The sequence below is a fragment of the Gossypium hirsutum genome, chromosome A04 (genome assembly GCF_007990345.1).
Source record: "Gossypium hirsutum isolate 1008001.06 chromosome A04, Gossypium_hirsutum_v2.1, whole genome shotgun sequence".
NCBI lineage: Eukaryota > Viridiplantae > Streptophyta > Magnoliopsida > Malvales > Malvaceae > Gossypium > Gossypium hirsutum.
Window position 1 is genome coordinate 78224171 of NC_053427.1, and position 16718 is coordinate 78240888.

General features: G+C 34.5%; 1 protein-coding gene across 1 annotated transcript; it reads left to right on the forward strand.

Annotated features, from left to right (window-relative positions):
- Nucleotides 1-13604: 13604 nt before the first annotated feature.
- Nucleotides 13605-14671, forward strand: LOC107948949 (UPF0098 protein CPn_0877/CP_0992/CPj0877/CpB0906). Its single transcript, XM_016883627.2, has 2 exons — nt 13605-14408; nt 14518-14671. The coding sequence occupies exons 1-2, from the start codon at nt 13977-13979 to the stop codon at nt 14590-14592; spliced, it is 507 nt and encodes a 168-aa protein (XP_016739116.1). The 5' UTR covers nt 13605-13976; the 3' UTR covers nt 14593-14671.
- Nucleotides 14672-16718: the final 2047 nt, after the last annotated feature.

Here is a 16718-nt window from a genome sequence, read left to right on the forward strand (position 1 = left end):
AAATTGTCATCATCATACAGACTCAAACGAGCAAACATTGCTCTCAGATCAGATACGGTTCTACGACTTAAAGCATCGGCTACCACATTAGCCTTGCCTAGGTGATACTCGATCGAATAGTCATAATCCTTAAGTAACTCAACCCATCTCCTTTGCCTAAGGTTCAGCTCCTTCTGAGTTAACAAATACTTAAGACTCTTGTGGTCTGTGTATATAATACACCTTTCTCCGTACAAGTAATGTCTCCAAATCTTAAGTGCAAATATCACTGCTGCCAACTCTAAATCATGAGTGGGATAGTTCCCCTCATGAGGCTTAAGCTGTCGTGATGCATATGCAACCACCTTACCCTCTTGCATTAACACGCAGCCCAAACCCACGTGTGATGCGTCACTGTACACACTAAAATCCTTCCCAGACTCTGGCTGAATTAACACAGGTGCTTCAGTCAGAACTTTCTTCAACTTCTCAAAAGCTTCCTGCTGCTTCTCAGTCCATACAAAAGGTACTCCTTTTCTTATGAGTTTTGTCAGAGGTGCTGCCATCACAGAAAAACCTTTCACAAACCTTTTGTAGTATCCTGCCAACCCTAGGAAACTTCGAATTTTCGACACCGTCCTAGGTGGCTTCTACTCCAAAATTGCTTCAATCTTTCGAGGGTCCACGTTAATCCCTTCGGCAGAAACCACATGTCCTAAGAAGGTTACCTCCCTCAACCAAAATTCACATTTGCTAAACTTCGCAAAGAGTTCCTTCTCCCTTAACACTCGCAGCACTATACGGAGATGCTCATCATGTTTCGCTTCAGTTTCAGAATATACCAGGATATCGTCAATAAAGACGAATACGAACTGATCTAAAAATGGTTGGAACACATGATTTATCAAATTCATAAACGCTGCAGGAGCGTTCGTCAGTCCAAATGGCATAACCAGAAACTCGTAATGACCATACCGAGTCCTGAATGCTGTCTTATGGATATCTGCCTCCTTGACCCTTAACTGATGATATCCAGATCGAAGGTCGATCTTGGAAAATACAGAAGCCCCTCTAAGCTGGTCAAACAGATCACCAATCCTTGGCAGTGGATACTTATTCTTAATTGTCAGTTTGTTCAACTGGCAATAATCAATGCACATCCACATTGTACCATCCTTCTTCTTCACGAATAGCACCGGTACTCCCCATGGAGACACGCTTGGCCTAATGAAGCCCCTATCCAACAACTCTTGAATTTGTACCTTTAGCTCCACCAACTCCTTCGGTGCCATTCTATACGGTGCGATAGATACTGGTGCCGTTCTAGGCAATAAGTCGATTCCAAACTCCACTTCTCGGTTCGGAGGCAATCTTGGAAGCTCCTCCAGAGAAACATCTTGGAACTCCTTTACAGTCCTAACCTTATCCACTGACAATCCCTCCCATTCCGACTGATTTACAAATGCCAAATAGGCCTCACAACCTTTTCGAATCCACTTCTCGGCTCTTAATCCCGACACCACATTGAAAAAATAATCCCTTCGCTCACCTATCACCATAACCTCCTCATCCTTTGTGGTCCTTAACACCATTCGTTTAGCAGCACAATCCAGAGTCGCCCTATGCTTAACAAGCCAGTCCATTCCCAAAATGAGGTCAAACTCTCCGAACGGTAACTCCATCAGATCCCCAGGGAAAACCTTGCCTTGAGTTTCTAAGGGTACATCCCTATATAGTTTGTCTACCCTAACAGAGTGACCCAAAGGACTTAGTACAGATACCCCACTCACAATCTCCTCAGAGCAGTCCAAGTTGTCCATAATCCGTTCTGTGGCCTCCAACCAATATTCCGCCACATTCGGGGCTATACCAGACACGCCCCTAAAGATCTCCGCTCCGTTAGCCCGAAGTCGTTCAGAAATAGATCCCCGAACTCCATTGCCCATACTTGCCCCGACAACCCTTTCCAGAATACGAAGCATTGCCTGTGACAGGGCATCATCCTCAGCACCGCGGTCATGAGACTCTACCTCTGTTGCCGGTGGTACCGGTGCATCCACCGCCGGCATATGTCTCGAAGACGAAGATCTCGCTCGAGCACTTCCTCGGCTCCATCCACGGCCTCTTGTACTCATATCGTATTATCTTGATTACGAATTTTTATGCATCAATTAATATTCCAGTGTTTATTATAGATGTTTTATGAATCAGACGGTAGTTCAGAGTTTGTTGTCGCAGAATCGAAGTCTAGCTACAGTTTCAGTCTCTTATCAGATTTTCCTATGGTTTCAGTATCATCCTATCTAGAGTATCCTAATAGGGTTTCAGTACAGACAGATAATTCAGGAAAATATTCAGAAAAGTTCAGAGTAATACTTACAAACTTGAGCCGGAGATTCGGAATGCCACCTTCTAAAGATCTAAATTTTGAAAATCGAGTTTTTCGCATTCTTTATAAAATTTTTGTTTTCGAAAATCTTTGTTTTTGTAAACCCATTCCACAGCCGAGTTGTTACAACCTAGGCTCTGATACCACTAAATGTAACACCCCAAACTCGGCCCAGACGTTATGGCCGGATCCGACATGCCATATCGAAGCGTTCAAAACATTTTATATTATTGATCCAGAAAAACCTACTTAGTGTTTTAAAAGATAATTTCATTATAGGTTAAAGTGAATGGAAGCTGTGCACCAGGTAGGAAACCGAAAAAGAGGAGGTGAGTCTATCGGACTATTTAAGTACCAAGCTCCCTTCGGATCTAATCCTAGACATGCACACCGCCATTGTCACACCTTAACGTCATGTACATTTCTAGGAAACCGATTTGATTAAGTCATTTTTAGAAAAAGTGATTAGTTTTGGAAAATACTTTCATTGCGGAAGCTTTGCTTATTGTCGTGTTATTTTGAAATCAATTGTTGTTTTTTTTTTTAAAACGCGCCCTAAAGCTATCCAATTTCAACAGTTAAAATAAGTAATACCTATCTTAGTAATACATATTAAAACCATAAAAAATAATTAAGCAGCCTTATTACATTTAAAAACCCAAAACTTCAAACGTAAATAAAAGGATGTCCAGTTCACCAGAAGAAAATCAAACTTTCAGAACGGGTGGCCACTCCGAATTCCCTCACAGCTCCAAGCCCACTATGGTTGGGGATTACCTGCGTGGATGAAAATAAAAAGGGTGAGTTTGGGGAAACTCAGTGTGTAAGGAAAACCCATTCAAAGCCCAAGTCAGCTCAAGCCTATTGGGCCTAAGCCCATTCAGGTAACAGTGGTACTGGACTAGAGCCCTTTTCAGATTACAATAAACTGGGCCTTAGCCCCTTATTCAGATAACAGTATGGCCCATAGGCCCATTTCAAAATACATGCAACATCAATAACATATGCAAGCCCATTTGGGGAGACTACTCAACCCACCAACCACTACACTCCACCCGTATCAGCCCTACACTCCATGTGGGGAATAGCTTAACCCACCCAGCCCAACACTCCACAGTTGCAGCCTTGCTACTCAGTTAACAGTAAATTGAGGCAAAGCCTCCAGTACGTGGACAAGCCACTTTCAGTACTTCCTTCGTCAATATCCCAATCCCATGCATCAGATAATAACAACATGGCATGCAGTAAATAACAACAGTCAAACATACATTTAGGTCAATTTAACTCTAGGGGTATTTCGGTAATTTATCTACTAGGGGTAAAACTGTAAATTTTTCACTTTTAAAGGTATTTCAGTAATTTATCTATTTTAGGGTTTTTCATGCATATTCCTACTTTTCACGTACTAACAGAATCACGTACCGAGAGCTCTTACCGAATTGGGCCCATTGGCCCATCATTCTAATTTTGGCCCATTAAGCCCAAAAATATCGAGGGCACAGAAATCGTGCACTTTGCAGTCCAAATTTTGCAGCTTATCAAAAACATTAATCGATTTACCTCACGAGCATTCGCACACTCGCAAATCTACAAAATACCGGTTTTCGGCATTTCGACTTTTCGACTTTTGCCGATCCAGACTAAGAAAGAGGGTGTTAGTTACACACCAGTTTGCGACGATATGCTGACGAGATCCACACACGAACGCCTACAATTGGATTACTAACACGTTAATCTAACTATTCAAATACAAACTACGTATTAACCCCTTACAATATTCGGCCAACCACACCTACAGATCATAGTAAGCTTATAACAAACCAATAAGCAACTCATTAACAAAGTTTTGTCAATGTTTACCACATAATCATAATTTCACTGCAAGCCGTCTTCCTGAGCAACAGTCACTAAATCATTTATAACTGGAGCTACGAAAGTCCAAATCAAGTGCCGTTAATTTTCCCTGAAAATAGACTCATATATCTTATATCCATAAAATTTTCAGAATTTTTGGTTTGGCCAATCAATACCAGATTTTTCTCAAAGTTTCGCATGTTTCACTGTTTGACTAATCTGACCACTCTTCATTACGAATCAAATTTCTCATTGTACAGAATTCAAAATATGTTCTTGTTTATTTCATTTGAAACTAGACTCATCAAGCTTTAATTACATAATTTTTTCAGCTTCTAATTCATCTCCCACAATTTATGGTGATTTTCCAAAGTCACGTTACTGCTGCTGTCCCAAGCAGATTTATTACCAAAATTCACTCTTTCACACATAACTTGCATGCATGTTATTTAAACATGTATATCACCAATCAATCATCACATATATATGATTTTACTTAAGTATAATCTCCATTTCATCATTTTAAAGCACAACATGTTAGCCGATTTTTCCCCTTAGCGTCTAAGGCACATGCATGCTCATTTGTTTGGCTCAACTTCACCTATCTTCCATTTTTCATCAAAAGAACATGAAACAACAACCATATCCTTCATTTTAATTCATGACTAAATGCTCACAACACAACTAAAAACCAAAATATGCTTCAAGAGTTAAGGTAGAATCAAGAAGAACTCATGAACCTCAAAATAAAAGCAAACTACCATGAACTTACCTTCAATTTTTCTTCCCCAAGTGACCGAACATTCAAGAGCTTTCTCCTCTCCTTTCTCTTCTCTAACTTTAGGCTATGATGAACAAAGATGGACAAAACTTTATTCTTTTCACCCCCTTTTTTTAAAATAAAATTTCATATTTCATCCACTTAATTCTTTAATACAAAAGACATGAAATTCCCATCATGGAACATTTACCTAACCCATTATCATGAAACATTTACCTAACCCATTATCATGGAACATTTACCTAACCCATTATCAATTTGTATCAATTTGTACCATAAATTATGGATATCAAGTGCACATTTTGTCTACAACAACATGATGACCAGCCACTACATGTAAAATGGGAGGTTTGTCATGCAAATCCTCCTATTTTGCACTCCTATTTATTTGGCCACTTCAATTTAGCCTATAGCATTTTCAAACATTTTCACATAGGTCCTATTTCATAATTTCACCCCCTTTTTCTTATGGAACAAAAATTAACTAAAATTGCCGGGTTCTATCTTAAGTTTGAGCCTTCTAGAGGCCCACTAACATAACTAAACCTATGCCAACATTCACAGAATTCCCGAAAATCGGGGCGTTACAAAGATATTTCAACACTAGCTTGATACCATAGATGAGAGCGCTTTTGCGTAACCCTTAAAGTGCTCATTGTTATCCCCGTAGTTGAAGAGTTTTATGTATCCTTTAGGGATTAAGAATCTAGGAAATCGTTTGATGATGAAATTTGTGAATTTTATAATGCTCCATATTCTGAAACATATTTTCTTGAAAACACTGATTTAACAAATTTTAATGACATCGGTATGGATAACATTGTAAATTACCTAACTGAAGGGAGGGGTGAGTGGAACCACTGATCGGATACTGGGCTACCAACCAATTTTCAGCAAGCAATAATATTTCCTATAGCTAAGATGTGGATGCAATTTCTGTGCACTAGAATTACACATGCTATGAACATTTCTAATGTAAATACTTTTACAGCTATTTTATTATATGATATTTTACAGAAAAAATAGGTATGCATAGGGCAATGGATCTATCATAGCATGAAACATTGTATCAACGACCAGAAGTTCGGGGTTTTCTTCCCTCACTTAGTGACAACATTATGCAAAAATGTTGAGGTTACAATGGAAGCAAATGAGCAATTCATGATGCCATCGAAGTGTTTAATAGGTGACTCTATGTATACCTAGTACGTCGAGCTCAATTGAAAAAAATCAAAGATTGGAACCAAGGAAGAAAGCAAAAGATGGATGTCCCGACATCTCTGAAAAGGAAAGAGATATCAATAGCTCAAAGAGGAACTATAGGAGGTGAAATATCGAACACAAAGTGGATGATATGGTGGATATAGGAGATGAACTCGATTAGACAAGAGTTTGCATGGCAAAACAGTATGAGAATACCAAATTTACCGCCAAAAAAATATGGCCCATGCAATCCCATCATAGGATCTGAGGTGGAGGGGATTGAAGAAGAGGAAAGAAACAAAGAAAAGAATGAGGACGACGCTACACAACGAAACTGTCAAGAGAAGGAGAATGATGACTATGAGGTGGCATTTCAGCCGCACCAATCTACGCAGAGAGGGACCATCATCTGTAATGCAACTCGGCATACATATTCGTCAGGCGGAGGCTCCTCTTGAGGCCATCTCTCGAGCCGAAGGAAAGCACCAATTGGGGGCAATCGTTTCATTTTGATGATTGAAAAACTATTTTTAATTTTTTGGATTGTAAAACACTTAATTAGGATGATTTTCATTTTTATTAGGAGTAATAGTAATAGTAGTTTTTATATATACATATTTTGTTTTTAGATTTTCTATGCAGAAACCTCACATGAAGAAAGCACTACATTTACGAGCTTTAAACGAACAAGGAAGGAAGCACCCATCATAAGACTACGGCAATGTTACGATCAATCAGGTAACTTCGTTCCTTATCTATTTAGGGGTTGTATATTAGGGACAATGTGCTATCTAAAGTGTGGAGGGTAACATAGGAAATTTTATGTTTAGTTTTATGATTTTTCTTATATTTTTCTTGTCAAAAGTGTGCTTGGGCTTGTAGAAATACAAGTGATTGGTTAGGATAATGTATATAGGTTGATTGTATTTACTATAAATTTGGCATGATAGTTAGTAATTTTAAATTTTCAATTATAGAACATACTAAATGACAGCGAGAATATAGGCATTAAGTAATTGAACATACTAAATGACAGCGAGAATATAGGAAAACGAGCATGCTAGTATGAATGATAAATGGTTAGCATTGCGATTTCTTGGTTGATCAAATTTGTGAATATTGAGATACTTAGGGATGACCTAAGACATTGTTCCGTATTACCTAGTGTCACACCCCAAAATAGGGCCTAGGAGTTTTAGGGGCATTATAAGAATTTTAGCCTTAAAGTGTTCAAAATTTTGTGACATGGTTTATCGATAATATTTTTTATTATGGTTTTTAGGAAATTAAATTAATTTCCAAAAATGAGTTTTAAATACCTTTAATTTTAAAAATAGGACTGATTTGTAAACGAGTCAAAATTGTTAGTCTTTATGAAGCAATTATATCAAATTTTAAAATTCAACCTAATATTTCCCCCACCTACATATATTTCATGTTAGTTCTTCCCTTCCCATTCTTGTTGTAATCCCTTTATTTTCCCTCTCCCTTTCTATTCAATTTTTGATCCCAAACTTTAGACTTTTGATTTCCATAATCCTTTCAACATTAAACCTCCATAAAACTTCAAGAAAAAAACCCAAAAACACCATAGATTCCTCCACTATCAAGGTTGCGACTTTTTTGGGTTTTCGATCAAATGCTCAGGTTTTTGTAAACTAATTTAACGATTCAACTTCTAATTAGTTTTAAATGTTATTTAGTCTTTAAAACCAAGTTTTTAATTGTTAGATCGCATGTTTTAAATAAAAGCCGAGAATCAGTCATTAATGGTGAATTTCGCGTTTGTGGATAAAAACGTGGTTTCAAAATGTTTTTCAGTTATTTTTAACATGATTAGAAGGTTTCTAAACCTAATTTGAAGTTTCGTTAAAGATTTCTTGAGTTTTAATAATTTTTTTGAAAAATAGCCATAAAACATGTTGAAAAAGTCGATACTATGAATTCAGTATTTTATTGTAGTTTAAAGGTTGAGAATTAGTTGTAGATGAATGAGAAGATGAATGGAATTGATTTTAGGTGAAAATACTAAGTATAGATCGAGTTATTCGAATTTAAAGTTGTTATGTTTTAAGCTTCGGTTATATGTGAACTTAGTTTAGGATTATGTTTTGTATTCTTGTAATGCGTCCTCGGCTGATTTTTGGATATATTGTAGTCTGACTTTGTTGTGTTGAAGTTCCGGATTCGATAGAACTTTCTACTAGTAGAGATAAAGGCAAGGAAAAACTAGTTTGAACTTTCGGCCTTTCTGCGAAAGCGTAATTGCTGAGTGTTTGGAATAATTGCTTGTGGACATGATTCAATGCATTACTTGGGAATTTAGTAGTAGCCTAAATCCCTATCCTAAATTCTGAGTGTAAGCTTTCTCATACCTATGTTATCTTGTGAACTATGTGCTTATGTGTTTGTGAATATGTGAATTGAGATGAGATACTATAACATGTGATATGTGATTATGATAACTATTGTAAAAGTGCAAATGTGTACATGTTATGTATATATTAAATGTTAGTGACAGTGTTTTGCTAAATATGCAAATATACAGTGATAGTGCACGGATAATCTGTAAGTGATATGTGTTTGATTTCATATGATTTGGCCTTGTGATCTTGAAACCATTGGATATAGTTGGCATGCCATAAAGTTTTGAGTACTCACCTATATGTATAGTAATTTTGGGCGTTGAGGCCTTGGGACATGTTAGAGGGATAAGGGAATGTGAACTAAGCTCTATTCAACGCGACATATGAAGGAAATAAGGAGAGTGTTAGCTTTATGCTTCACTTTTGGGACATGTTTGACTCTATGAGTCTATGTTTGGTGTGTTGGAGATCCATGTATCCGATGAGTGATAATAGAGCTCACTTTTATGTTTCATAGCTCAAGTTTTAAACTATCTTAAAATGTATATATATGATATATGCCTAAATGAGTATGTGGTTGCTATGCAAATTATCTTAAATTATGAATATGTGTGTTTTGTGATATGTCTTTATATTACATGTGACCATTATGCAATTTATTTATAAACTTGTTTTTGAGTATTGCGATATATGCTTGAAGGTTATGCGATTAAATGAGTATTGCGATATGTGCTTGAACATTAAGTAATTATATGTATAATGTGATATTTGCTTAAAAGTAAATATGTTTACCATGTAAAAGAACTACGAATAATGCACGAGTAAGTATAATACGACACTAGAGTTGGAATTTTTGAGGTTGTGCTATATGGTTGTTTCGTTGATGCTCGATGAATTGTTTGCATTGTGGTTATGCTAAGCATTCACTGAGCTTGTTAAGCCTACCCACTCAGTTTACACCTTTGCAGGTCAGTAGTGTGATGGTGTGAGTAGTGTGATTTTCGAGAGGTGATCCAAGCAAGTCTATTTATTTTTTTAGTAGGTGTCTTATATTTATTTATGTTTTGGGGAATAAGGCAATGTGGTAGACTTATTTATAGTCATGTTAACTTCTAGGCAATTTGTTGGTTTTTGGTTCGGTTTATAAGGATTACATGTTATTGTGATACTTGGGTTCATGAATATGATAATGGATTGACATTACTTACTTGAACATGGTTTTGTGATATTAAACTGTTAATTAGTCTGTGGAATGATTATTTGTCGAAGTAATTGATGTATGATGTTTAGGAACTAAATTGGAATGAATTAATTGCATGTGTGTGCTGCTTTTTTTAGGTCTAGAGCAGAGGTATTGATAATCAGGTTTGAACACCGATACCTCTGTATTTTGAAATGTGCAGGAAGTTAGAATAGAGATTTGGTATGATACCTTTGCTCGAGTATCGATACTCGGGGTAAATTTATCGGTACTTCACGACAGGTATCGATAATTTTTGAGATTTTTATTTTTAATCGAGAAATAGAATGCAAGTTTGGTATTGTTTTTCAGGTGGTATCGATACCACTTAAAGAAAATATCGATACCTCATTGTCAGTATCGATACCTACGGACTTGGTTTGAGAATTTTGCTGAATGAACTTTATGCATGTTTTAATATGTTTATAAGACTATTTAATGTAAGTTTAGCACGTGATAATGATAACTAGCTAGTATGTTTGACTTAAGACTGATGCGAATAGCAAACTGATGAATGTTTTGTTGAAATGAGCTTTTACTTGTTGGTTATGACATAAGATGGTGGTGTGGCATCCCGTATTCGGGCTTGGCAATCAGGCCGGGTATAGGGTGTTACACCTAGAGCCAAAAAGCCAACTTTATTAATCAATCCTTAGTACCTATTTTTTTAAGCTAGAAAACTCTTTTGAATCAACCTTCATGCAAAACTTGAGCCAAAATGCAAATTGTACTTACCCTTTTTTCTTTTGTCCCTGAAATGCATGAATTTAGACGCTTGACATATGTATTGAGGGATAGGTAAAGACATATCGATGGTTTTGAAAAATCAGAGTGAAATAGGAAAGAACAGTGTGATATTGTGATTATAGGTCTAGCTAAAATGTGCAAAACAAAAGAAAAATACATAAAAAGTCAAAACGAGTAGAAAAAGTTCTTGAATAATGAAAAAAGCATTATGAGTGAGATATGTTGAAAAAGTCAAAAGTGATTAAAAAAAAGTCACAAAATTAGAAACCTCAATTATTAGTGCACAAAAAATTGTGAGCTGATCATAGTTAATTTATTACGTTGTGACTTTCTACATGGAGAAATAAGAAAGGTGGGAGAAGGAGAAATAAGGCGGTGAGCAGGAAAAGGTCAATCAGGGGGAGAATAGGGGACAATGCAATGTGCCAAACTACTTTCATACTTAAAACTGTTTTGATGCTCCCTATTCTTGAATTTCATACCGACCTTAAGCCTTAGAACATTACAAGCTTAAAAGTCCTATGTGACCTAGGTAAATCTATTCGTGAATGAACATTGTATTCAATAATTGCAATAATGACTTTGTATTCTGCTAGGATAATCAATTTACCTATATGATTTATCGATGAAATAATATAGTTGAGGACCTTGTTGTTTATATACTTTGTAATATACTGAACTTAGATGTTTGAGATTAATAATAGTAAGTTATTTACATATCATGCTAGAATTATGTGTATGTATGATTATTCCTAGTTACATGTTCTGAAACTTTTCTTTGTATTATACTTGCTCAAGAGTTGTTTTTTATTTTTCATTTTTATGTTTTCTTGCTTGAAGACAAGTAAATGATTTAAGTGTAGGGGAGTTTGATCTACCGCAATTCGTTGTAGCAGGTTAAATCATTTTTTGTTCTTAAGAAGCTTGTATAAAAGCAATTTCATTAAATTTTACTTAGTTTTTACTTTTGGTTTGTAATTAATAAAAAGTGTGATTTGAGCTATTTATATGGCCTTAAGGGAAAAATAGGCCTAAAGGAAGACTAACATATTTGGTGAGTGTGCAGGACATCATTTGGAGGCATGAGAACATGATACTAGCCATAATGTTGCAACACAGAGGGTTGATGTCACAACATAGTGAGCAGAATACCCAAAAGAGAAAAGTTGTATTCATTGTCATGATATAACCAAAGGGTGTCATGACATAGCCTTAAAATCAAGCTTTAACTCTTAAACTGCCACCAGTGTCGTGACATAGGCCAGAAGATGTCCCGACACTGCTTTAACATGGAGAATTAATAATCCAAGGGCGTTTTGGTCCGCACAACAAATTTTAACGTAAAAGAGTTAGTCGAATTAGGTCAATGGACAATGACAAACCCTAAATCTTTAAATAGGCTTCTCTGAACACTTAATATCCATATTTAATTCTAGTTTAGGTTACAACTTTCATTTAGTTTTCAGTTTCTTTAGTTTATTTTGTACTTAAGTTATTTTTATTTGTAATTTAGTTTTAGTTTGTTATTGTTCTTCGGAGAATCTGATTTGTGGATTCACCAACTTTTGTGGATTTATGCGCTTATAATTATCAATACAAAATCAGGATTAATCTTAAACTTTATTCTTGATTCATTATTCATGTTTATCTTTTTAACCAAGTTTATGTTGTTTATGAGATCCATGAGGAACTAATCTCCTTATGGGAATACAAAATCAGGATTAGTCTTAAACTTTATTCTTGATTCATTATTCATGTTTATCTTTTTAACCAAGTTTATGTTGTTTATGAGATCCATGAGGAACTAATCTCCTTATGGGAGATTAACGAGTGGATGTGGGAGTAATTAATTTCTATGTAGGGTTTCTTAGCAGATCAGTTGGTTGGGATAGGTAGAACTTGAAGCCCTATGCCTGAAAACCCTAAAAAGTCATTTAGGTGGGAATAAACCCAAAATTGGTATTGCCTATTTGTGAGGTTGAGAGATAAGTAGTTATTGTCGACTCGTTAGATTAGTGAAAGATCGAGAGATCTTGCTAGGTTAACGACTAGTTGATTGAGTAGAACCCGAAATAGGAATTAGTTACAAGCACCGAAGCGAGTTAGTCTTCCATTCTTAGAATTGATTAAGTCAACAAATTAGTTTTCTATTTTTATTTTAATGCAATTTATTTATTTTTCATATAATATAAATTTTCTTCACTTTATGGTTTATCGTAATATAATTTAGTTAAAGTACTAATTAGATCTATTAATGTCGAAGTTAGAATTAGTTTAGTATTCACCTCATTTGGATATGATCCTTGGAGTACTTTCATACTTCATTATATAAACTATATTACATCCTGACTCGTATACTTGCAGAAATCACCTAACATTTATATTTGCTTGAAGGAATTACAATCTAGACGTTAGTACATCTGAAGGCGATCAGTTAGATCTTATAAATTAAAAAGAAGAAAATAGTCCTCTAAGATTTTATTGATACGGTTTGATTTTTTAACATATTAGATTCAAATTGTCAATGTAGTAAATACACATATGTTTATAATTGATCAATATATTTAAAATATGATCAACATCAAATCTGAACAAATATTTAATACTTAAGTTGACTACTCTAAAATTTCAATTATAATTGGATCAATAGGCCATATTTTGGAGATTGGTGACATTAGAATATGTCATAAGTTTCTATACCGATCACAAATTTGTAATTTAGTTATTGTACTTTTATTTCTAGGAATTTAATCTTTAACCATTTAAATTTCAAAATTCAGTCTAATTGTTAACGTTCCTTTTTTTTGTTAAATTCTTTGATATAGCATTTTGAAATGAAAGAAAAATACTCACTTAGTCATTATATAATTAAAGAAATGAGGTTATAATGAATTTGAATTTAATAAAATAATTTTAATAATATTAACAATTAAATTTAAATTTAAAAATTTTAAAAATATAACCACTAAAAATAGATTAAATTTTAATTTTACGAAAAGTATAAATCATATTTTTAAAAATAACTTGGAAAAAGACCGTGCAGTGCGAACCCTTTTTTCATTACATTAATTAGCCCATTCCTCATAGAAAGCCCAGTACAACTGCTTTGCCTTTTGAAGAGATTTACTTACCTGGCTCAATTCTTAAGAAATGATCCATTTTCTAAAGATCATTTCTATAAACTGCTGCATCAAACATCAATTCAATTAAAAACAATGTTTCTGCTTCTGCTAGAACAATCCAGGATCCACATGTTTACATGTGGCTTTCTACGTGTTTCACTTTAGATGCTCCTTTCACCACCTGTCATTTCCATGCAGTCTCCACCTTCATATATATAAACAGATCCTGACGGGCAGATTTGTTATCAATAAGCGGAACTTGACATAGAATCCTTTTTGAAGGGAGTCGTTGTTAATGGCTAGCGACCAAGATCAGTTCAGGCTGGTATCCCCCGCCATAAACCAAGAAGGGAAGTTGCCAAGAAAGTACACAGATGAAGGTCAAGGTGCAAAGAGGAATTTGTCACCACCATTAGAATGGTACAACGTGCCAGAAGGGACTCGTTCGTTGGCCCTGGTGGTGGAAGACGTAGATGCACCAGACCCCAGCGGCCCCATCGTGCCATGGACCTGTTGGGTAGCGATTAACATACCGCCAACGTTGAAGGGTCTCCCAGAGGGATTTTCTGGGAAAGAAGAGGAAGTGGGTGGAGATTATGCTAGCATCAAAGAAGGCAACAACGATCACAAGGTCCCTGGTTGGCGAGGTCCCAAGTTACCCTCTCACGGCCACCGTTTCCTGTTCAGGCTATTTGCTTTGGATGATGAGTTGAATGTTGGCAACAAAGTATGTGGCTTATTAATCGTGGAAATGGATTAATTTATATATATGTATATATTTAATTTAATGATGGACAAGGTTGTTCATGTTTTTTTTTTTTTCGTTTTTTTGGTAGGTGACGAAGGAGAAGGTTCTTGAAGCTATCGAAGGACATGTGGTCGGGGAAGCAGAATTGACGACTAAGTTTTAAGAGAAAGTTGTTGTATTAGTATTTTAGTACTTTGTTGAACATCGATTAATGAAAATTTAGGGAACTTTGGCTTTTTCAATCTTCTTATTTTGCTCAAAGTTGAAAGCATAAGTAATTTTCCTCGCAAGCCTTGGAATGAAAATTTGTTCCGTCTTGAATCTACTGGCTTAAATTGGATTCAGCCGATTGTTGGAAGCGTAAGCGTAGTGGGTACTAAACCAAAATAATTTTATTACACACAATACCAAATGCAAATGCTGGCAGTTTGCACACAGATGCCTACACTAATATATGAAACATATATATGTGTGTGTGTATATATAAGCATAGCTAACCGCCTAAGGAACTTCCTAGTATTCTATATCGTCTTAATCCAATCTTAGATTAATCTTATGTTTTAATCTTCATGAAATTTCAATTATGCATGTATTTTCATACTTATCCACATTATTTACATTGCCATTTGTGTACTAATTGATATAATAAATTCAAGAAAATTTGAATAGGTGATATCTTAATATTGTCGGATACATAGATAAAAAAGTTCATGGATACATAGATAAAAAAAATTCATAAAATATAGAATAATATTAATATTATTTATAAAAATTTCATATAGGATTAAAATTATCTAGTTTTAAAGTACAAGATCATAATTATAAATTTAAGAAGAAATTTCTTTAATTTTTTTGAAAAGATTGAAAAGATTGAAGATAAGTAGTTTCATTAATTTCTAACAATTATAAATTTAAGAAGAAATTCCTTATAAATTTCTTTCCGAACTTAAAGTATGTTATATAAAAAATTAAAAAAGATAAACTTTTTACTTAGTAAACTAAAAAAATTATTTACTTAAACAAGGATAAATTAATTTTAGAAACAGATGCTAAGAATCTATTTTAAAATTTAGAATAATAAATAGCGAAGAATTAATTTGTGAAAATAGATCAAGAAAAATAAATCAAATAAAATTAATTATGTCATATTTGAAAAAGACTTATCAGTAAAGAAAGAAATAAAATATTTTCTTATATATTTAGCACCTGAAAAATTTATCATAAAAATTAACAATGAGGCAATTAAACATTTCCTTACTAATAAAAGTTTGGAAATCTATAAAAAATTTAGATGGTATAATGAATTATGCACTTTTAATTTTGAGGTTTTATATGTCAAAGGCACTGACAATATTATTCCTAATTATCTTAGCAGTATGTCAAAGGCACTGACAATATTATTGCTAATTATCTTAGCAGACCTTATGGATACAAATAAACAATCTTTAAAAAAAAGTTGGTAAATAGACTACTGTTAATAAAAGACCGAGCAAAGAGAACACCTTCAAATCAAAATATCTTAATTAAGGATTTGTGTCAATACCTTCTCAACTATCATTTTATCCTAAACAAGGATATTATGTTCCATATCCAATAGTAAGACAATCAGTTGAAATTTCAACTCAATTCTCAATTACACCACGGTCGGTAAGTTAACTACCATAGTCTTAAGATCCAAATTTGGCATACCAAGCTTGTTATGCCAAAATTATTCGAGGAGTACAAAAAATTTGTGAAACAAAACATTTTTTGAAATCACAACAAATACAAGAAATAAAAGATTTTTATAATCCAAGTTTATTGATCAAGATAACATCTTTTCTTTGGATAAGGATGACATCTTTTGTCTAGTTGTGGTTGCTTCCTTTTTTGTTGTTTCTTGGTTGTGGTCGCTTCCACGTTACTTCCTTTTTTGTCGTTTCTTGGTAGTGGTTTTTTCCACGTAGCTTCCTCTGTCTTTTATGTCAGCTTTCTTGGATATTGTCCAAATTCATTTCTTCAATTTCATCTAGATTTAATGAATCAATTGACAATTCTGGTGAGTTCCAACTTTCCCATGTATTTTTGGTGTCTTCAATAATATGGGATGAACAATATCGATCTCCATTTCGGCTATCTCTTTTAGTAGTTGAATGGATTCATCGTTCATATTATCCTGGTTATTTCCAGTATCATATGTCATTATTCTTCGACCATCAGTCCAAAATCTATAAGTTTTTTTGTTGAAGTAAATTCTTGGCTTTGGCGATTAGATCTATTCCTGCTTGCATTTGATAATAAATAGGATTA